At 37.9% G+C, this 24,419-nt stretch overlaps 2 protein-coding genes across 4 annotated transcripts in view; one reads left to right on the top strand and one right to left on the bottom strand.

Moving 5' to 3' along the window:
- LOC142982610 (terminal nucleotidyltransferase 4B-like) overlaps positions 1 to 23,184 on the top strand; it is a 43,794-nt gene extending 20,610 nt beyond the window's left edge. Inside the window, exons 3-9 of one of the 2 annotated variants that reach the window (XM_076129195.1) lie at positions 9,558 to 9,697; positions 10,918 to 10,980; positions 11,409 to 11,696; positions 12,086 to 12,190; positions 12,394 to 12,615; positions 13,124 to 13,328; positions 13,703 to 23,184. In XM_076129195.1, the coding sequence (XP_075985310.1) occupies positions 9,558 to 9,697; positions 10,918 to 10,980; positions 11,409 to 11,696; positions 12,086 to 12,190; positions 12,394 to 12,615; positions 13,124 to 13,328; positions 13,703 to 13,923 (1,244 nt within the window). In that variant the 3' untranslated portion in view covers positions 13,924 to 23,184. Of the gene's footprint in view, positions 1 to 9,557; positions 9,698 to 10,917; positions 10,981 to 11,408; positions 11,697 to 12,085; positions 12,191 to 12,393; positions 12,616 to 13,123; positions 13,350 to 13,702 lie in introns of both variants that reach the window. The other variant, XM_076129194.1, reaches the window with a different exon arrangement.
- The window catches only part of LOC142982611 (OCIA domain-containing protein 1-like), a 77,039-nt gene continuing 60,696 nt past the window's right edge, over positions 8,077 to 24,419 (bottom strand). Inside the window, exons 4-5 of one of the 2 annotated variants that reach the window (XR_012960010.1) lie at positions 8,447 to 8,501; positions 8,077 to 8,308 (exon numbers count right to left, since the gene is read on the bottom strand). Coding sequence is in view for 1 of the 2 variants with exons in the window: in XM_076129199.1 (XP_075985314.1) it covers position 8,501 (1 nt within the window). In the remaining variant the exon portion in view is untranslated. Of the gene's footprint in view, positions 8,502 to 24,419 lie in introns of both variants that reach the window. The other variant, XM_076129199.1, reaches the window with a different exon arrangement.

Below are 24,419 nucleotides of genomic sequence, written 5' to 3'. Positions count from 1 at the left end.
CTGTGCCTTCAACACGCACTACTGTCGTGCCTACATACATCACACACATGACTCATGTCACACAAGGCTGTAGAGTATGGAGACAGATCTTTTATTACGGGGTCTTATTTATTATGATATTTTTTATTTTAGTAACAAAGCAGAATTCTGATGAATTTTTAATTTAGAGTAAAAATAACAAAATTCTCAGAAGTGTATGTGTGTATAAGTCCAACGAAAATGCGTGGAATAGTTTAATGGTCTAAACGGTACCATGAGGTCCAATAGGTCAGATAGTCAACAAGTTTCGAACCTGGGGGTTGGAAATGGGTATGCAGGTAAAGATGAAAAAGGGCAGTCTTGTTATCATGCAACTTTTAAACTTAATTTAGAACTCCCCAACTTATTGCTAGTATAGACTAATCACAGAAAAGAGGAATAGAGGTCCATGCTACGTCTATTTCATTATGCAATCAAAAAATGTATTTTTCAGACAAGATATCTGTGCAATAAACTGTTAGTAAGTAAGATGACGTTATCGCAAATATTTAATGAGAGTATTTCATTTTAATATTGGTGTTATATTGAGCATGATGAGAGGTCAGTCGGATGAATGACTCCCGACGCGTGACGGACGATGTCAGCTTGCATCTCGTCAAAAGAGCTTATCCATGATGACATTAATTATAATATTTATCTAATCTCTAATGTTATAATATGCTTTATCTGAAATAATATTTGAATTAGTATGGCGTCATATGGTTGCTGACTTGCTGAGAAAGTCAGTAATATGGTTTTATAACATAATTAGAGTCAGACTTGACGCGGCATGGTTCGACTTCGTGCGTTCAGTCAAGATTCGCGGAAACTCAACACTCGTGGCTATGGGATGGCAAACGATACATCGACGTTTATCTAAACGGTGTTTTTGAAAAGAACTGTAAGTAGATTGTTTATATTTGATTCATTGGGCCACACCTAAACGTGCCCAAAAGATAAATGGGCAATGATGTTTTCTGATTGATTGATTTTTGTATTTCAATGTATTGAATGCCAGTTGCTTTATCACTGGAGTTTAAATCTTCCGTCAGCCACCGTTGGAGGCGTTGTCATAGAAATTGTTATCACTACTGATAACGGCAGCACGTGAATGACTGGCAGATCCGAGCACACGTGTTGTACTGTGGTCATGATAGTTTGGACTGCTAATTGCGCAATGTTACTCAAAAAAGTAATGGTAGCTTATAGGCTCATTCCTCGAGAGACAGGCATTTTCAATATATTATCACTTGCTCTATCGGTAAAGGAAAACATCCCAACATTCTCAATCAGCAAAGTCCGCAACCCGCACTTGGCCAGCGTGGTGGACTCAAGGCCAAACCCCTCCCTCGCTGAGAGGAAACCCTTGACCAGCAGTGGGACGGTATTGGGTTAAAAAAAGAGTCTAATTCCTCTGGATGTCGTGAAATATTCTATACTTTGATTAGGATAATTAGGTCTTACTCTAACAATACAATACAAAAAGAGCTGAAAAGAGAAAAATATGATTACAAAACAAACAAATAAAAACATCCATATAGTAGGGCAGTGGAACAACATGATATGTTACAGCTATTATACAGTAGACGGGAGACAGTAGGAATGTCAGGGGAGATGCGAGCGATACACGCTTGTTGATGACGTCACAACACCGCCTCAAGGTCAACGAACCCGCGCGTACACGCCGCACGCTGCCACTAAAGTGTAACGGAAGACATCGCGGTTTTTTTGCAAAGATACAATTATTACACTTATTACGAGTTTATTGTGCCAGTCATTATTGAATGACTCATTATGATGTAGTGGTTGCGGCTCACAGTGTGTTATAAACCCTATTTTTGTTTCGTCGTCTTTTTATTGAATTAATCGATAGAGTATACCATTCTGAAGATTAGAGTAAAACTCCGGGCTCGCTAAGACTTGTACTTTTTTCGTTATTCAGTGTCAAAGTTCCGGAATATCCGACTATTGAAAAACGAAAAAAAATTAATTACAATTTAACGGAAGTACTTATTCCAGAATTTATTTATTCTATCGAAAGAAGATATAATAGCCGACCATTCCACCAATTCCTGAAGCTTTAGCATGAATAGGTCGAGAGATATGATTTTTTTTCTCATTTTTCGTTTTTATTTTTTTATTCATCTAAACCGCCGTAGTAGGTGATCATTCCTACATCAAAAAATTGCTAATACTTTCTTTTATTTGCAGTATTATTTCTAAAACCTAACTCGCTGGTTTCCAGGAGATATTTGAAAGTTTAGTAATATACGAAATATCCGCATATAGGGCTGCCACTTCTATCAAAATTTAATAAATTTATTTTCATAAAGTTTTAGCTTTTATATCACGACCATAACAAGATATCATAATTTTGTGGCTTAAAATGGCAAAGATTGGGTAATTTTATAAAGGAAATTAAAAAACAAATTAAGAAATTGGTATGATGTTGATTGATACATTTATTTGGAATCTGTCTATAAATTCTAACTCAAAAGACTCAACTTATAGTAAATGAAAGAAAATCCTTTCCGATATCTCATAAGTATACCTATAAATCAACATTCAACATAAGTACTATTACAACATTTTGTTTTTTTTTTCACAATAATTTTTTAAATTAATTTTACAATTAAATAAATTAACTAAAAATATTTTATAATGATTTACAACCATTTTTTTTCAATCAATTTTATTGTAATTTTTGTGGTATAAATTATTCTTAAAATTGTTTTTAAGAATAATTTTTAATGTATTTTATTTATCTACATGAATTTTATACCTATCTATAATTTTAAATCAAATTTTATCATGTATGTACATCAATTGTGTCGATTTTTTATTTAAAAATACGATAAAATTATTTTCGTCAACAATTTATTTATTATAATTTATACACATACTATGTAATTATATTTGTTGATTTTTTTTTCTAAAAGCAAAATCAATGGTTGTTCCATCTGGAGTTGGAACAATTTTAGGGGACTGAACGCTAGTCAACCTTAATACCGTAACCGAACTCTGCACTTCAACAACCTCAGTAGGACGTGACTGAGGTACGTCGTGCAGAACTACGGCCGGGGGGCTTGCCTTAACTTTTTTTTTCAAATAAAGGTTTATAATCTTATATAATTTTCGGATACTCGAAAGTGACAACCCTAAGTAAAATTTAAAATTTCAAATATCTCCTGGAAACCAACGAGTTAGGTTTTAGAACTAATACTGCAAATAAAAGAAAGTATTAGCAATTTTTTGATGTAGGAATGACCACCTACTACGGCGGTTTAGATGAATAAAAAAATAAAAACGAAAAATGAGAAAAAAAATCATATCTCTCGACCTATTCATGCTAAAACTTCAGGAATTGGTGGAATGGTCGGCTATTATATCTTCTTTCGATAGAATAAATAAATTCTGGAATAAGTACTTCCGTTAAATTGTAATTAATTTTTTTTCGTTTTTCAATAGTCGGATATTCCGGAACTTTGACACTGAATAACGAAAAAAGTACAAGTCTTAGCGAGCCCGGAGTTTTACTCTAATCGTCAGAATGGTATACTCTATCGATTAATTCAATAAAAAGATGACGAAACAAAAATAGGGTTTATAACACACTGTGCGGCTGCCACCTTTACCAGTAGATAGTTCGGATGTTCGTTTTCTGTTAACAAAAAAAATGTGTTCCCCAAATTAATTAACATTAGGAATCTTATGAGAGGTTATAGTAATCGCTGAGACATCTTATGACCACGATCGGCCAAAAAGTCAAGAAAACGTTTCTAATAGTTTATTTCAAAGCGTTGTAAGCCAAGTAATGTTTCGTTCGATAATAAATGGAGCTGCTTTTTTTCCGGATTTGCTAAGAGATAATTGGATTGTTGAACTAATTTGCTGCTAAACACGCACAATACACGTGCTCGCTGCGTGACGTGTTGCCATATTGCTCCATATTTTTCTATTGTAGAGGAATTTCTGATATTATTTGTGTACTTGTATCAAATTTGTTTTGGCGATCAGGAACAGACTTAGAGAAAACAGTAACAAAACAGTTCACGCAGAAAGTTTGAAGGTGTAAATTCGAAAAACGCAACTTTTGACGTCACTCAATACTAAGAATGCAAACGCATAGCTTTGGTGATTCACTATCTATATCTAAAGCATTCATATACAAACTCCTAAACTAAGCGTTGTTATTAACAAGTAGTTACTTAGTTTCTGAGCGGCTTCTCAATACCCTTGACCCATAAACCATGAGCTAACTAGCCAATAGATATGATAAGAAGACTTGTTAAACTCAGGAGTTGAAGGTCACAACACTCAGTAGATGACGGCTCTTATTATGACAGGAGAAGTCACTTGCCCAATAGTGGAAGATAAGTTCAGTACCTTGCGAATATTTGCATCATATCCGCAAGTGTTTTTAGACGTGACTAAAACCGCGCGATTTTTGCTACGGTGTAAAAATCTACCATTTAAATGGCAATTCGGCTAGGTTGCAAAATTGCGTTAAGCGTTGGTGAAACGATTTTTTTTGGTTACAAGTCAAATAGCATATTGTATGGGTTTTTAGCCAATGGTGAAAGTACCTTTAGTAGATGAGACTGTAAGGAATTTACTGCAAACAGGTCACCCGCCCCCGCACTCGACTGGGAGCAGCAACTATAAAGTTGTGTGTCAGCTGTTGCTAACATCAATTGAACACTTTTGTTTTGGTTTGTAGTTTTATTTACCGATTCAGAGAAAAGTATTCCTATATTTTGAGGAAATGTTTGGAAAATGTTTTAGTCATGAATTTTGTGGAGTAAAATGTATCCAGCATGTAGTGCTTTAATGTCTTAACTATGGAGACGATTCATTGAAGTAATCCCATTTTCTTGACCCCATACTTAAAGTCATCCATGGTGTAGGCGTATTTATAGAGTTATTCATATGTTTGTTTTCATACCCCTATTAAAGACAAGATATTGGCAGCTTATAATATTTCTCAATTAATTGCCCGACGACAAGATTTTGATTAGATTAAATACTACCCACGGGTGCAGTATAAGATCTAAATTTGTAACAATTGGGCATGCCATGTCCCATTAGCAGTACGTTGGCAGTAGGCAGCCAGGCTAGAGCGCGGCTATTTCTGCACTACGCCCGGCCTCGACCACACACACACATACACACACACGCACATATACGCACATGTATCACTCACACACATTGACATTAAATGTTTTGATCGTGTCATGATAATGCATAGTTTTTCTGGGATTGCATCTGGTGACAATTTCCTTCTTGCGATGTAATAGATGTGGTGTTTCCCGTCAGCGTTGTTTTTATGTGAGGACAGATAGTTTTGTTATGGGAGCTTTGATTTAATCACTTTCTAAACCTTTAACAATTTCTATGGCCTACCATTAGTACCGATTACTTGACGAGATTCCATCGTCATGGAATAGTCGTCCATCGCTAAATTGCATTTTTTTTCTACTTACAATTCTATAAAAAGTCTTGATTGACGTAAACCTAGGCCATTAGCTCGGTGTGTTTCGTGTGGGCCGAGCTAAATCACCGAGAATTCCTGTAATCATAACTATAATAAAAGATACAATAACACTGGACTCAAATTCAAAACAAAGTTCATACACCTGCAAAGATCATTCACATTTCCACATGGGAAAGCGTCAAATCTTGGCACTCTACAAACAACGCTTTTTCCATACAGTTTTTAATCAATCATGTTTAAAACATATACAACACTCAGAAAATCTTTGAAAGTCTTAAACAACTACTTACTACTATTTTGTCTAATTTGGCAATGTTCTGTCTGATAAGAGGCTTTTTAACAGAAACCGGGTTCGCTTCTACCAGTGTAGTGATAGTGACCAATCCATTCATAGACCTCGTTGAAGTTAGCTTAACACAACACCAGGCTGTTTAACCGTCAACCCTTAACACAAACACACGCACTGGTGTGTGACACACACAAAGTGTCTGTGTGTGTGTAATGGCGACGCGCCAATGACAATGTTGACGAGCGCGCGGTGCGTACGCGCACGCACCCACGTGCTCGCCCCTTGTTTACACAGTCACATTGTATACACATGTAAACAATGCCTTGATTCGCTGACTGTATCAAACAATATCAAACATTGCATCGTTTGATGTTCGATTTGATTTATAAATGTCCCACTGCTGGGCAAGGGTCTTCTCCCGTAATGAGACAGGGGTTAAGTCTTGAGTCCACCGCGCTGGCCAATTGCGGGTTGGGGACTTTGAATACCTTCAAGAACTGAAGGAAATCTCAGGCATGCAAGGTTGCATGACGATGTTTTCTTTCACCGTTGGGACAAGTAATAATTATTTCTAATACACACATAACTTCGAAAAGTCATTGGTGTTTTGCGTCGGGTTCGAACCTGCAACCACTTGCGTGGGAGTTACCAACTTATATCGGCAATCACAGCTTATTCAAATTAATTTAATAGCAGTTTTTATTAATGGTCGGTTAGTCATCACGCTGGGAGCGTCAGATTTTGTTGCAACGCACGCGACGTGTGCAAATGGCGGGCGTAACAATTTGTACCTGTTTAGAATTAAATAGATGGGACTAAATTTAGCTGGCCATTTTAATTGGCAAGACTATTTCTGTATGTCGACCAAGTCTTACCAATATTGCATACATTACAACTTTTATCCACCGAAACCTTCTTCCGTGGACGTTTACAATGACGCTGATTTGTTGTACTGCTAAAATGAACCTACTGCTAGATACCTGAAGCTTATCTGTTTATCAGTAATCCCATGTTTGCTTGACATAGGATATTGCTCAATTAAGTGACGCAGTATCAAGGGACAATCGTTATGAAATAATTTCAAGGGCAGCTCTGTGAATCATAGTACTCACCTATTTACGTGATCACACTCTCGTTACATTTGTGACAGATAAACAGCTTCATGTAGATTAGAACGTTTCAGATGAGTGCAGTTTAATCATTTAACTCGCTCGTAGATTTAAATGCGAAATTGGTATGCGATAATTCATATTTCGCAAAGGTTGTATTTGTTTTCATACAACAAGAGGCGAGCTTTAACTAAAAATCCACAATTTTGCCACAAATTTAGTAAATTCAATCAATAAATAATTCTCATAAAAAAGCCATGGAAGTTTGCGAAGAACATTTTCCTTTTCTAGTCACAATACATGATCTTCTTCTTCTTGTCGTATGGTTAGTGGTCAACCTAGTGTCAAAGTTGTTCAAGCCGCCCGAAGGCCTTTGGCGTGGCTTAACGACTGTTATCTTATTGACAACAACCGGGACCGACTTTTTACGTGCCCTCCGAAGCACGGAGACGGATACATGATGATTAGCTGTAGTATTTAGAATTACTTGAATCAGGGATGCAAGACATCTATCTTTAAATCCTTCTGAGTGACTCTCAATGAACCCACAAAATAATTAACCCTACCTTTGAAATACCAAAGATGCATAAGTCAAACATTGTAACCGTACCCTGACCGCATTGTCTACTAATAATACAATTTGCCATGAATTCGAATGTAAACAAACACAGCGGTGGTGTGTTGGTGCCTTACTCGTATACGTACAGTGTATATTGCACATGTGTGTGTAACGTGCATGAGACGTGTGCGTGAGTCACCGGCCGCTCTCTGCACTCTCATTGATGTTGATGTCTTTGTATCATGTTACGCAATATTTATTGTTTGACAAATATTTGTAGTGTCATTTTATAAAACCTTATTTGCATTATTGTAATCGTTTCTATGCTAAGTTCTCTTGCCTAGCCTCGACTTTGCTCCCGATGTAACATTTTCTGGGACCTTTTAGCATTTTGTCAGAAAAAAGCTATGTTCATTGGAGATGATGTACTTTTCTATTTACTTGCAGGCTTTCAGACCAAATTTCAGCCTTCGACTGCCATGTTGCAGTATAAGCTATAATGTATACTTAATATTTAGAGACACAGTTTAAGAAACCTTTGTAGCTCGTATGTTATAAAATCTCCGTACCTTATCAAATAAATAAATAGGCTATGGAACCTCAGAGTCGGTAATTATTTATTGTCAAAATTCAAGGCAATTTATTTGTAGTTAGGCGATAAACATGATGTTTGTTTTAATAACAGTACGTAACGTTGTTTATCTCGGCGACATGAAATATTGTCCGGAGCGGATTTCCTCGTACGTCACTACTATAAAGATGTTTGTGCGTTTGTGTGTCACGCGACGTGGACCGGGGAGACCGACGCGTGATGCGCATGCGCATGTTGTGTAACCATTCTGTAACAACTTAGAATAGGGAGAGCCTTCTTCTTTACAATATGATTAATTTATTTAAAGTAATTAAAACTCAAAGAAGTCCAACATCTGCTGGAACATGATCTTTGTCGATAATTTTCCACTACCACTAAAGCCTACCCTTTCAGTAATCCTAAAATGAATCCGAGTCTTCTCTTCATATTGGCCTCTGCATCTGTAAATAGAAAATGTGGTATTTTAAAACACTACTATTCTTAGTTACTAAAGTAAATATGTATCTATGAATCACCTTGTCTTGTCATCTGTCTCAATGGATAGTCTTAATAGATATCATCACTCATCAATATATCTTATCTCTACGGAAACACACGTCCAAAAGATCTCTGAATCTACAGATATCTTAACTAGGATGTTAATTTACTATCTGTTATACTAATAAACATAGTGTATGCTCTGGTTAGTTAGTATGTTTTGTCACTTTAATCAATTTTGAAATTGTATATGAATGAATAATTTTGAAATTGATTACTTGCTCTAACAGTGAAGGAAAACATCGTGCCCTGCATGGTTAAATGTTCTTAAACAAATTTCTTGAGGGCATGCTTAGTCCCCAACCCGCTCTTGGTCATCATGGCGGACTCGACGGATAACCCCTCTCTCGTTAGGGAGGAGATCCTGGACCAGCAGTGGAACAAACACGGGTATTAAAAAAATAAGGCAACTGTCAGTAAAGCGGTGTTCAGTGTACAGTAGGATATTGATCTATTGGTAAATAGTTAAATACAGTTGGATAACGGATCTGTTTTGATCACGCCGTCACAGTCACGATTTAAATGCTTTCAATAGAATCACGACAAAAACTGCGTCTCGACTGAAATAAGTAAATAGGAAGTAGATTATAATGGGTGGACATTTTGCTGAAAGGATTGATGTTATGACGAAATTCTGTATGTATTGTATGCTAGTATTTTGTGTTATTCATTATGTTGTACAAAACAATATTTCCGCCAAATGAATCTTTCACTTGACAATTCCATTTTTACTAATATTATGAATGCGAAATGACAGATTTTTATAAACTTTTGTAATGGATATAGGTGAAGGCCCGTGATCAAACATAAGCTACCTTTTTATATAAAAATCCGCCTGAGCAGCAGACATGTGACCAGGTACTACGCGAGGGGACCACATTTAATTATGATCCATATAGGACTATAGGTGACTATTTAAAGCCTCAATTATCAATGATTGTGTTTTAACATTGTTCTAGGTCAATGGGAGAAGCTGCCGTTGTGGACGTTGGAGCGCGAGCTGGTCGTGCAGGACATCGCGGAGAAGGAGAGCATCAAGGTGCTGGAGAAGGCCACCGTGCCCATCGTCAAGATGACCGACAAATATTCCGACGTTAAGGTGAGCGCACTTGCAGCCAAATCGAAGCCTTATTTTTGGTTGGTGCCAAGTTTAAATATTGATTATCCCTTACCAGTGAGACTGACTCTAAAATATCAGATAAATAGAAGAATTTGCGCTATTTATTGTTCAACATTCAAACCTTTAAGATGAGATAACATAACCGTAACTTCCATCTCCTATAATTTAAAAAAAAACAGTGTCAAATATTGCTTATATTATGACTACCTATCATTTGGTAACATAATCCTATTCACACAGCTACTAGTCATAACAAACACGATCATTAATCAGGCTCTTTCTGATGACACAACACTGTGTGCGGTTGCAAAGTGTCTGACACAGCATGTCCGTGTAATTACCGACTAATACAAACTAATACAAACTAATACCGTCTAATAAGAGCCACCGGCCACCTCGCTCTGGTATGTTAATGACTTTACGTCACGACGTAGTGTGCGTGACGATACATCAATACATGACACTTACACATTGATACAATGTGTGTGTGTGAGTGTTTGTTGTGTAGTTTTGTGATTGTGACTGCCTCTTCGGCGCGGTCGGTAGTGTAGAGGTCCCGCGTTCGGTTCTTAGGTTGGACAGTGTTGTTGGTATTTTTCTGATATGCTGAATAATAGCCCGGAGTTTGAACCCGTGCCCGATATATGGTAATAGGATAATGGCTCGCCACCTATTACGTAGAACTAACACTGTAGAAGAAGAAACTCGAATGTCGTTAATACATGACTACCTACCTACACCTTTGGGTATAACAGCCGTGATGCTATGATGTTGTTTTGTTTTGTGTGAGTGCGTGTGACGTCAGCGGATGAGTGTACGAATTTGACGTAAACTAGAAATATTTCACATATCATCAACTATCTGTAAATGGTTGTACAATTCCGTAATAAATTATTGGAATGCAATGCTAGTGGTTATGTATAGTATCTAAAGTATTGTACTAAGTAATAATTATTGTAATTGAAATGTATCTTGGACACAACTATCATTTTCGACTTCATACACATATTTCTGCCGGAGATTTACCATCTTGAACTTCTGTCAATTTGTCACTAGATCCTCGTTGAATTTTAGTTTCTACCAAGGTTCTCAATAAAATCGGATGGCTGACTTGACCCCAGGGTGTCTAGTGGCTATTGTGTCAGCTAACTTGCAAGCATAATAAAATCACATAAATAACGGCTATGGTTTGTTTCCAGGTGGATATATCGTTCAACATGAGCAGCGGTGTGAAGAGCGCGGAGCTAATCAAACAGTTTAAGGTCAGTGTACCATTTACGAGTTACGTCCCTATAGGGCCACCATCGTACCTCCATCTTCACTTAAACCTTTGGTAAGTGTCCCACAAACCATCATCATCAACTCTTCTCTCTCTTTTCTCTTTGGACAACATAAGCCTATCAAAGTATCTTTCTGGTGTACTTCAAGTGATTTTTACAGACCTGTTATTGTAAAGACAATAACACTCCAAAACACAATTGGATCTCTCTTTCTCTTTTCTTATCGGGTTAATCGAAATTATTTTGCACCCTGCTAAAATGATATTAGGATAGAGACTTCTTTCAAGAAAGTCATATTTAACCATTCTCATCTAGATGAGACGATTCTGTATCTGTCGTGGAGTCTTGGATTGAATTGAACAATGCTTCAGATTTAAACGTTCTAACAGTTTTTATTTTGTTATTTCCAGGAGAAGTACCCAGTACTGACCCGCCTAGTGATGGTGCTGAAGCAGTTCCTGCTGCAGCGAGACCTGAACGAGGTGTTCACGGGCGGCATCTCCTCCTACTCTTTGATCCTCATGTGCATCAGCTTCCTGCAGCTGCACCCGCGGCCCGAGCGCCTGCGCCAGCCGCACAACCTCGGCGTGCTGCTCATTGAGTTCTTCGAGCTGTACGGACGCAAGTTCAACTACGTCAAGACAGCTATACGCGTCAAGAATGGGGGATCTTACGTCTCGAAGGATGAAATACAGAAGGTAATCCGGACTTATATTATAAATGCGAAAGTAACTCTGTCTGTTACTTAATCACGCCTAAACTACAGAACCAATTGCATGAAATTTGGTATGGAGATATTTTGATACCCGAGAAAGGACATGGGCTACTTTTTACCCCGGGAAAATGGGATTCACATGGGAAAATTCAGGTGGCGGAGGAAGTCGCGGGTAAAAGCTAGTCAATCATAAATTAAATCCATTATTGACTCACTGCTGGGTAGGACCTCTATGAATGAGGAAGAGGTTAGACTAGGGTATACAGAAGGTAGCAGCATAATTATCAGTGATCAGAATCGGTTTAAATATGCATTCAGTCGTTGTATTTTCAGTAATATTAAATAGCAATAAATAATGATGTTTTGTTGTAGGAGATGAACGACGGTCACCGTCCGTCGTTGCTGTGCATCGAGGACCCGCTCACGCCCGGCAACGATATTGGACGATCCAGCTATGGAGCCATACAAGTCAAACAGGTATGTATTAACACTTACGTTACATAACTGTCTTACTGCAGGGGTAGGGTCTTCTGACGAAATTGAGACAAGATTAGATCAAATCGACAAACTACGGGCTTATCGCAATGTTTTATGAAACAAGATGCAATACTCTTTAGCGCAGTGTTAGTGTTTTATTAGTTAATGCATGTACGAGTGGTGTTAATGTGTTCCGTGTGCAGGCGTTCGACTACGGCTACATCATCCTGCAGCAGGCGGTGGGCTCCCCGAGCGCGCTGCTGCGGCGCCACAGCGTGCTGGGCCGCATCGTGCGCGTGACGGACCACGTGCTGCAGTACCGGCGCTGGGTGCGCGACACCTTCGAGGCCTACTTCTTCCCGCACCGCCGCAACCCGCCGCTGTCCAGCCGCGAGCCCTCGCCCGACCTCTCCGACAGCGAGCCCGTGAGTGCACTCTCCTCCTCTGTCTACTGGCGTACACGTGTGTGCACGTACACGCGCCGTACAGAATAACAAAGTGATTTCATTCGCCATTGTTATCCAAACGCAGCAGTCGAGACACGCTGCCAGCCCTTCACAAACTCATAGCCAACATCATCCGACGACCCTACTCGCCGGACGTTGCCAGTAATTACTCGAGAACTCCCGTATCGGGGCGCTCGACTCACCATTCATGATTTAGTACGGCGTAACCGGGAGGGAACTATCGTATATGCACTCCTAGCAGAATGATGAAAATCCCCTTAGTCTTTCGCCGTTCCGATCTTGTTAATTAAATGTTAAATATGTTTAACATTTTCGCGGGGCCCCGCTTCTTAATATCTTGGTCATTCACCATCGTCATTAGTAAGGTACTCATTGAGAACCATTAATTCATCGTTCTATATGCAGATCGATCACGATTACCATCAGAACCGTTCTAGACTGTGTAATAAACACTATTCGCTTGCAGGAGTGGTCGGACAGCGGGTCCCGCGCGGCGGGCTCGCCGCCCATAGTGGCGCCGGGCCCGGCCCCGCCGCCGGGCCGCAGCACGTCGCCGCCGCCGCTGTCGGCGCTGCAGTGCTCGTCGCCCACGCCGCGCCGCGTGTCGGCGCACCAGAGCCTCATCATCCACCACATCACCAGCAACAGCGACTTCAACAACCTACAGTCAGGTGCGCCACGCACACCCACCCGTACGTCTCACCTTTCACTTTATTTTCGCTTGCTTTATTATTTCGCATGATTTTATCTTGGAACCGATATTACGCTCGTTCTACGAGAGCTCGCCGTCGTTAGGTGACCGTTATTTAATTTTTTGGATTATCAGCGAGAGCTTTTCCTAGAGTGTAATGTCGGTTTAATTTTGTCACTCGGCACGATTCGTGCGTGTCCTAAGTTTTAAGACTGCTCTTATCGTTTATTTCTGTTTCAATTATTATTCGTTCACTTCCCATCTCTATGTCGCTGTCGATCTACGTTCCGACCGACGATGTCGAACCGCATAAGATCATCACCTAAAGTCTATATATTTCGTCCGTATCGACAGGAGTGGTCCGGTACGGCGGCGGCGACGGCAACCCGAAGGGTCGCAACCAGCGCTCGTTCTCGTCCAAGCAGCGGCGCTACAGCTCCCCGCCCGCGCCGCACTCGCGCTACCGCGGGAACAACAACAACAATAACAACAACAACGGCGGCGGCGGAGGCGGAGGAGGCGGCGAGCGCCAGCACAAGAAGCGGCGGCAGTACGCGGGCGCGCCGCAGCGATGATACGCGCCGCGCCCCGCGCCGCCCGCGCCGCTGTGACGTGTGTGTGTGTGTGTGCGTGAGCAGTGCCGCCGCGACAAGTGGACGCCCAGTGAGCTCGTGGCCCCGCCCCCCTGTACATACGCGGGAGCCCGAGTGCTCGCGGTGTGCGGTGCGTGTACGAACGTTTGGAAGCCTCGCTCGTCGCCGGCTCGGCGCGGGCGACTCGTGGCTCTCCGGCCGCGCTACGTCGTAGACGACGACTCTCCGCCGTAGCGCTCCGTAGAGGATCGTAACACCAATTTGACCGGACAGTGTGCTACTGAAGTTCAAATAATTTTAGTAGGACGTAACGAGTGCTAGGATCGCTTAGGAAATTGTAATCGTTTCATATATTACGAGGAGTGTCGCGCTCCTAGATCGATGTATTGATAAGATGTCCAAAAATCTCGACTCATACGATGTGTTCAATTCTGTTGTATAAAATAACTACATTCATTTTGTAATGAAATTCATTTATTAGAAAAAATACCAAATAAAAATGAACTAATTAAACATTGTTGACTGCGTCACGAGGCACTATTTCGGTTTCGCTTTTCTACAACCGGAAAAGAAAAAACCGAGCTATTACATCGAGCGGCAGATTGCGACATAAATACAATCTAAAAATCATTTTATCATCTTAGAAAAACCATTTAAATGAATGTGGTTTTAATCAATAGAATGTGTACTACTATATTATAATACGCTTCAGTCAGTCCCTATGTATGCACTCTATGTATTGACTCAGTCGTAACATTACTAGTACTGCACTATCTACACCTGCAATATTCAACATCTTTATGTTGCGCTACTGTACTTGTTACGATATCACTTAAATGGGAATAACATGTTCTTTATGGCTATGGAACATTAAAATATAGACTCAGCATAAGTTACTGGTATAATACCAGAATTGTTATTATTTTGTTGCTGCAGTTATTCTTGTACTTGTTTTATTTGATTTTGACTATTTGATATTAGCGTGCAATAAATATCAATAAGACACAGATCTTGAGCTCTCAAGGTCATAACCAAGACGAAAAAGTACTGATTTGCATGATTGTAGCCAACTTGGTCACCTCTCGACTCTCAATATGGTTCATCACTAAAGAGACTAAGAAAAAAAAGTCAAAGTAGTTAAAAATTATAGAAAATTTTACATTGATATGTTTAGTATGAATATAGGTGTAATAGGTAGCCAAGCTTACCTCATGGTCATGTCTAAATGACTATCTTCTTAGTTGAAAACATTATACATATGTTGTGTTTCTTTTTTTATGTTTCGATCATACTACAGACTATGAACGTAACATACATACACATTAGCTTATTCTATACAGTCACTGTATTACGTGTAAAGATCGTATAGGCACCGACCAAAACGTCGTAAGAGACATGGATGTTTCAGCACTTACGCACCTAGTTCAACATAATTGTTAAAACGATAGCAAAGAATCAGTTTTTGGTTTCATTAATATAAGTAACTAGTAATAAGTCAATGGTTTTGCGCTCATCGTTCTAAACAGTCGTGTTGTTCTGTATGCGTTATAGTGACTGTGTAAATAAGGCTAATGTCGACAGTCGGTGTGTGTACGCGCGTTAATGCTAGTCTGTAGATATGCCTTACATTGTTTCTGTTCAACTTTTGAGTTAAACCTTAAATAACAGTTACTATTAGTTTTTCACAAGCAAGATATTTCAACTGTCTTTATTTATTTGATCAATAATTTTAACATGTACTTTATTGTTAAAGTCTATTGGTCAAATAAACCTGTTGTTGGAATGTCAGCACTTATTATTTGTTATTAGTTTTACTTATTTATTGTTTTGTTAAGTATACTTTGTTCATAGCCGGTTGCACTCAATCACCAATACTAGACTTATATGTGTTATTTGAGATGAAACTGCCAGCCACTTGGCGGTCTTCACGAACCATACGAAAGGTGTAATAAATAATAACTTGCTAGATCTCTTATTTATTTGTATAGTAATCAACTTGTATATAACAACTGCTCCCAATATTATGTATATTTGAAATCAATTAACTTTAAATTTCAATATTTTGTGAGTTTCATACAAATGTGTTATTTGAGACGTTACATCGCAGTTCACGTATCATTTGGCCCAAACTTTGTACATACATACAAACATAAATAAATAGCAATAAATCAGACTGTCCACTCTCACAAGATTGTACTGTGTTCATTATTGTTGTTTGAAACTTGATAAATACTGTAATATTGCATAGGGATTAACACAATCATAAATATCTATAGTTCATAGTTCAAACTGGTTAAAACGTCAAGTAAAACCAATGTAATTATGCATGATCACATTAATCCATATGTAAAATCATTTGAGAAAATTTGTTAGATGATTCCAATACAATTAAAGGCAATGATTACTTGTATAACCCCCAGTTTCTGAGTACATTTTGCGGTATTTTATCTATTCCATAGCGTTAAAACTCATATAAAAAACGCTATCTTATACATAAACTACCGCTAAAGGTACTCAGAAACCGGGGGTAAGACACGGCAATTTATATACGCTATATAACTGTGACCTGCCGCCTTATGACCGTTTGATTCGTACTTGAATTCCATGAAAAAACCACTAATCAAGAAATAGTAGGATTGTATCTTCTCATGACTGTTTCTAAGCAATCTAATTAGTTTTTTGACACATACTGTTTAATAGGTGGAGTTCATCTAAATCAAATGATACATGTATTGTCAAGTTAAAACATCACTAATGAGCATGAAATATGTGATAATAATGTAATGAATTGATGAAGTGATACAAATTAATTAGTTGTTCTACTGCCATGTGTATGATTGTGACTGTGGTTGTCTTTACTTGTATGAACCGTTAGCTGTAGCTTGTATCATAGAACATTGACACTTGTATACAAAAACATACCTTTTACAAAACCTTGTGCTCATTTGTAATAGACTACTAGTTCGCTCCGACTTCGCCCGGTCTACCTAACCTTAACATATTATACACTAAAACATTCGTCAGGAATAGCTCTACATATTTGTTAAAACCGTATGAAAAACTGTTAAGTTGATTTTGAGTTTATCGTGAACAGACAAGACACAAACACGGCGAGGTAACTTTAATTTATAATATGTAGTGCTAAAGTGATTAGTCCCCATGTATGTGGCTATCATAAACCACAATAAATTATCAAATCGGCCCAGTAGTTTCGGAGATATGCGTGTTGAAAAAATTGAAATATCTTTATTATATTATTATAAATGACACAAGTCCTTTCTATAAAACTGACGTCAAATGTATTGAGTGTGTTTTTGAATACGAGTGTTAAACAATTTTATAAGTGATTTTGTAAATGCGTGCGATATCATAAGAATAATTTACTGGCAGCTCTGAAATAATAAATAATGGAAAAATCAAAAAAAATACCATACAATATAACTGATTTAAATACATATTGTTATAATAGCGTGGTTTTCCTAACCACATGAAATAGAGAGAGAAGGCAGAACATTCTTAAAAGCTAAGTTTCTATTATAACAATCTGATTGATGTATGAATGAATTTAAATCTTCCATGAGTTTAATCTGTGATGCAAACAATATGATTAGACATAGAATAAACTAATATTATGTTAGGATTATAGTGATCAGGCATAAACAGCCGTTTTCAATATCCTAACTATCCACTGTTTACTTACTAAAGATAAGCAATATCTATCGTCTTAACGTTATTTTTACACCGAATGGAAATCGATTCCTACTTAAATCAGATAATGATAGATAACTGTGACGTCATTATCTTAGATAGCAATCTATCTGGAATCATTGATAGAATATTGAAAACGGCCGTAACATGCTTCATCACTTTATTCCTTCTATAATAGTAATATGTATGCAATGTGAAACTTACAGTTGTTAGGTATAGAAATAATACGTGACGATAATCGTGATTTATAGGACGCGCCATTTAAGTTTATGCGTGTGAATATAGCAGAAATATAGCCTGAATACATACAGACGTAGGGAAGGAGGCGTAACAGCAATGATATCATTCTATTATGTGACTTGTCCTTGCCTAGATTTCGGGTATAATTTGCACTTTCTGTGGGGTGGCTTGTAGCTATACTCAGACACATAAAGTTACTTGGCGCGTGTAATACTTAGGTTTCTAAATACTGTCCAATAAATACAAGTGCTTCACACAATAAACAATTAATATAGTCTGAGTTAGCGGCTAGATTCTCTGTGTTTCGTGGCTTTACGCTTCGCTAGACAAATAGTTGATGCTCGCTACTACATACGATGTTTGTACCAATGTTGGTGATGTTGGCCAAGTGACACAATGTAGTTGACAAACATATTTAAAATCGTATATGCCTGAAAGCTCAATGAAATAGTTTCTAAATGGTTTGCCAAGTGTTACAATTCACACTTGGTCAGTAAAGTAGAGTCCCTCTTTCTGGCTGGAGTCCTATGCCCAGCAGTGGGACAATAATGTGTTCTAAAGAAAATAATAGCCAACCTCAATATTCTTCTAACCTCTTTCTTCTAACCAAGAAAGCAATATTTGATCCAATGTTTGTACAAACATCATGTCACATTGAATAATACAAAGATGCCTTGAAACAGAAACAAGTACACTTATCGATGTTTTAATATAGGAAGTAGTATTTAAGTCGTACAAAATATGTAGCCAGTGGCTTCAGTGGCTTAAGTGGCTTAATTGGCTTTGGTGACTTCGTCTAATAACTCACTAACAGTCGTGATGTTATGTTATTCAAGAAAGGTTAAGCTTGTATCAATCGTTTTGAACGGGTTTCAATAACATATCGACCGATAAGGATACTTACTATGGTTTATTTGGTATTCGGATTATTTGTTCATAGCTGTTAATTAGTGCAGTGAATAGACTTATCTATTACCGATTGTATGTTATTGAAGTCGGCCGAAATCGGACAGTTTTAATAATATATCTCGAGGCTAAGACTGATGACATTAACTGTTATTTCAAAGAATTGGAATACTGGGCAATATCTGTCACTTCTATCTGAGTAGCCTATCTCAATCTGACGATAAGTTATTGCAACCCAAGTATCGGTGTTCTATGGTATGTCTGGAATGAGAATCAGTTGTGTAGTGCTTGTGTTGTGAGGTAGGCCAAGGGTTTAGGTTCGAAGCCTGCGTTGATAAGCAATAGATTTTGAATCGTACCTTAGTGTTGTGTCCAAATTAGTTCGATAATTACTGTGCTTTTCACAGTAATAAGATTTTTTATAAATTAACTAGCTTCTGGCCGTGGTGCCGCTCGTGTGGGTTGGGTTCTAGAAAAATGTCGTATTACCAATTTAATCAAAATTAAATAATTTAGGTTAAATATTACCCTTATCTGTTAAAATAATGAATTCGTCAGTTCGGAAGGTAAAGCCAATGAGACGGTTACTCTTTAGTCGTCAAGTAGTTCTTAATGAGCTATCATTCTGCCAAATTTCATCTAAATTCGTTTAGCCGTTTAGCTGTAAAAGGATATCAGAGTTAAGCTATGAGATGTTAGATATTATGTGGTCTCTTTCTCAACGAGAATCGTTGCTTCCAATTTTCTCTTTAATAAAAAAACTGTTGGTCAGTACAAGTCCTTATGTTGGACCGAAAAAAACAAGCAATACGGTTTTGATACTATAAAATGTGGAATATTTCAGATCGTTTAATGTTGGTTAATGGCATGTTCAAAATCATGTAACTTAATCAAACATGTCTAATCATCGGTTCGTGTGAAAATTTCATTTTAGAACGTTTTCGAATTAAAATCAGCTAGACTAATACTCTGGACTAGTATCGATCGTGATACAATTTCCAAAATTTTCAGAAATATGTATCGGTGAAGGTTGCAAACCATTTTATAATCATTTGAAATCGACACTATGACAATTGCGATCTTTACGAGAGGTTTGTTCATCTACCCTCATATTTCAAAACTTAAGACGGTCGAAATGTCAAGCAAAGCAAACTAAATAACTAAACTAAAAACACAGTTTGAAGCTACGATTTATACACCCATAGTATATAACTATCGACTAATGAATGTCATCTAATCTCTGATTAATTATACAGTGTTTTGTCACATTCACTCATATACAGTTTCAAAATTTGATTGCAAGTGACAAAACACTATAACTAATCATACCTTACACGGTGTTTATTAGTAAGACAGGGTGTGTGATGTGTCGCATAGTATATGTAAATAAAAGGTGCAACAGGGCGGGGTGTTTGCGTGCATTGAAAGCGTTTGCGTTGTCTGTGTACTGCACCGTGCCTTTGTGCGGCGCCGGTGACGATAATATTATTATACTGTTACTGCTATGAAACAGTCGATAACTTGAAACTTTATTGTGAAAGTGACTTTATCGTAAAATTGTTGACGTGAGTAGCAGAGTACCTAGAAGTCTCAATTGCAGCCGCTTTTGTGTTGAATCTTTTGAGCATAAATATCGGGGAATTAAATAAAATAACGAAATATAAACATGGAAATATCAGAGAGTAGTTACGTTCCAAAAGAGTTTGTTCATTTTCAAACATAAATATCGTGCTGTTCCGTAATTAATGATTGTAAAATGCATCCATAACTAAAGCTAGCCTTTTACCAGTTGGCATGAATGTAACATAAGTATGTAATACATTACCATGACTGAGCACCGCGGCACGAGGCGCCGACCACCGCCATGTGTGAACGTTTCACGATAATTCGAAAACTCTGATTGAAAAAAATTACCGCAATCGCTCAACTTGTGACATTGTTTGACACTTTTGTTATGGATCACGACACATAATTACATAATTACAAAACTTGAGACAAGCGAAATTATCTTTATATGAAGTGCTAACGGTTTTATCAATCATATTGCTGTAATAAAATACCCAGTCCCAAGCTCAATATATTCTCGATTCTTGTACTATCGCTTCGACAAAAAGGCAGTCCCATTTTTCGTACGAAGAATACGCAATTTGTTACGGCATAAGAATATGAGACGAAAAATTGCCAAAATGAATTCCGAGTCACACAATGATTTGCACATTGAATACGGAAGGTATTCTAAATATAAAATGTAGGTAGCGTGGTAAACGCGGCGTGATTAATGACACCCCCCGCCCCCGCGCCCTCCGTCCCGCGCACCCCTAATACCGATTACTTGCAAATTGTGCACCGTTACAATGGCGAAGAGTTTAGGCCACATTTCCTCCACAAATGGTTGGCAGCTATTTTGTTTCTATTGTCATCATAAACCGTCAAAAACATGCATTTTGCTACCGATTGAGTCTTTCGAAGAAATGTTCCATTCTTAACATATCTAAGTCATTTCACTTAGTGCAGTAAAACAAATTCTCAAATGAAAGTTCCGTGCATAAAGGCCCGATACAATCTCGGAGCGAGCAGTTATTCGGAACACGTCGTTAACCGCGTGTTACTGCAAGTTATCAGTTGGAACGATGTGCAAGTTACAAGTAGGGCGCATTGTTTCTACTGAAAGTTTGCGAGGCTCGCTCCAAGGCCAGATAATGTGGCACATGCGATGCCTCGCGTGACTATTAGAGGTGGAGACTTGAACTGGAACTTATAATGTATCTAGTATCAGGTACTTGCGGAGTTCGACTTTGTTTTAATACGATATAAGGTATATACAGTTCAATCGCAAGTCCAGCTTATTGAGAGTGAATGAATCACTTGTGATGTGTCGTAAAATACCGCTGCGTATCGAATATTTATACATAATGTACGGTATTACAAAGACAGTGTCCAGTTGCGTGACGCGACCTAGACTTATCATCTTCATTAAATTTTCATTTGTGACAACGGACGCTTGCACGTACATTGTACAACGTGCACGTTACACGCACGTATTCGTGTACGCAGTTGAAACGTTCACTTGTTCATATGTACCTCTCTTTATATGACTTGAGCTTAGAGTACAGCAAACGTTTGATCAAAGTTCAATGTTGGCTCAAATGTTTGTCCATCCATCTCTTCAAGCTCTGTATGAATAATCAAAAGACTTTGTAAATGTTATCTTACTAATAAGTAAATGAAGTGTAGTTTTTCTACATAGAACACTCACTGACGCGATACTTGTTGTATGTATTAGAAAACTTAATGATTCCGTCTCTTTCTAAACAGAACTGTGTGACAAGGATGGATGTATTTAGAATTGTCAATTTAGTAGATACGCTTTTCGACATACTCTTAGTTAAGTTATGATAATAGTGGTCTATTTTGACAGTTCTAAAACATTGCCATCTTTCTATAAGTACTTCAATAAAAGTGCGAGTAAGTATTTATGTTATCTAATACATATCAAGTGTCATGGCATACAGCGGGGTCTACGTTATAGTTGTTCACTGCCCACCCCGCAGCCATTCTCTATAATATAACTGATTAACATGTAAAATCTCGTATGTCGTTAGTTTAGTTAGACAAGAACAGTCAAGTTACATGTACCTATAATGCCAGTGTTTGCTAAAAAAACTAAATAAATGTCGAAAGTAAAAATAAAAAAATGATATTACATAACGAGTGCAACTAAAATGTTATTGTACGAAACTAGTGGTTAAGTTGTTTGTGACGGGCCGGGGGTGGTGTTAGTGGTTTAAATTTGTCGCCGGGGGTGTGTGTGTGTGCGCTCGCTGTGGACAAGTCTTTTAATCGATCATTACACTATTATATTCACTGTTTCTGCAGCGACTGCATTGTTTGTGCGTATACAATGCTGCGTTATACAGTACAGACTGTTTGTTGCGTGCTTGCGAGCGCGTCATGTATTATGTTAACTGAAGACTTAGAAGTAAACCGTTTTTGTGCTTTACTTCTAAGTATCCAGTGGTAGTCTGTACTGTGTGTGCAGCGTAGTGGACACACAAACACACAGTACCCCCGCCTCGTGTGATTACAAAGCATGCATTTATCAAATAGGTTGTTACAAGAACACCAGCGGCTCGTCACAACGGTAGCGTAGAGTTTTTTGTATATCTGTGTATTCTCGGTACGAGTAGCATAATCTTAGACGTAATCTTGTACATATACACGTGTACATACCCACATTGTACATAGCATGTAAATACACTCGAGATATATATATTATATATTTAATATTAATATAAATTTGATTTAAAGAGAAGTTTTAAAAATAAATTGATAAAAAAACACAAAAAAAATAAATAAAGACATACAGTGAGTATGAAGTGGAAAAAGCGATATTGACTTTTATTTTTTGATTCCCTTACATAATTATTGCGGTAAGTTTCATAGATAAATGGACCCTAAGGTATAAGAACTCTAAAACAGGGATAATTCCAGCATCACCATAAAGAAAGGTAAAGAAATAGCGGGATGTCAATTTCCAGCCCATTCATCAAGTGTTTTTTATTCGTACAACAGAAGAAAGATTGCTTGGCTTTAATTAAAGCAATCTGACTGCCCAACGAGCAATTTGAGCTGAGAGCGTAATACATGTAGAAGTGGGTACCTACTACCTACGCAGAGTGTAAGGTGATATAATAATTATATGGGAATGTATGTCGGATGGTTGTGTCAGTGTTGACACCTTAAGTTGGTATTTTAAATGACTAAATAACTAGTCCACACATACTTATACTATAAATGCGAAAGTCTGTTTGTTACGCTTTCAAGGGCGCGCCGGCAAATACAGTGTCTTTACAAGATCGGTTTTCTTAGAAGTGGATGATAAAGTATATATTCCTTCAATCCAGCGAAATAAAGGCGAGACTGTATCGACTTTGTTGAACTTCCGTCGGCTTCTAAGAATTTCTTAACAAAAATCTCAATAGCACTGTCCAGTTGGGAAATCGAATCCGGAAACTTGAGAATATTAGAGTCGAAAGAAACCAACTTCAAAACAAAATTCGCCTGCTTATCCAAAAAGTAAAAACTAATTTTATATTATTGCATGAATGTAATGTGTATATTGTTCGTAGCGATGATATTGCTATTAATGTTATCATACATAGCCAGTCAGTAAAGCAATAGAAAGTAAAATGCAGTAACGAACTCACTGTCTATGGCTTCTATTCGTTTTTGTGTACAGTGCGTAGGTATATCTATAGCCGTATAGCTAAAGGAAAGTCATTAACCTACTACCAAAACATTGACACAGCAAAGCTTTAGAAAACAACCCGGCACCACTTAATCCTTTTATAACGCTAGCACATTGATCCGAGCATTCATCGCGCCAAAAAGCCACAGATAAAATGAACTGATTTCAATTTACCGAGCGTATTCCTCCGGGAATGTTACATCAATACCGGCTGTCGACTCGTGCCCGCATTCTCTGGGGAAACAGGGGGTCTACTCTAATTCTACGATAAACGAATATTCGATAGAAAAGTGTCTCTTGCCACAATTGCTGGCTGAAAAATATATCTAAAAATATGATAAAATAGCACGATTATAAGGAACTAATATTCACAACA

This window comes from Anticarsia gemmatalis, chromosome 22 (genome assembly GCF_050436995.1).
Source record: "Anticarsia gemmatalis isolate Benzon Research Colony breed Stoneville strain chromosome 22, ilAntGemm2 primary, whole genome shotgun sequence".
NCBI classification, from domain to species: Eukaryota; Metazoa; Arthropoda; class Insecta; order Lepidoptera; family Erebidae; genus Anticarsia; species Anticarsia gemmatalis.
The sequence above is the reverse complement of the archived record's forward strand: the minus strand, read 5'-3'. Positions and strand labels throughout refer to the sequence as shown.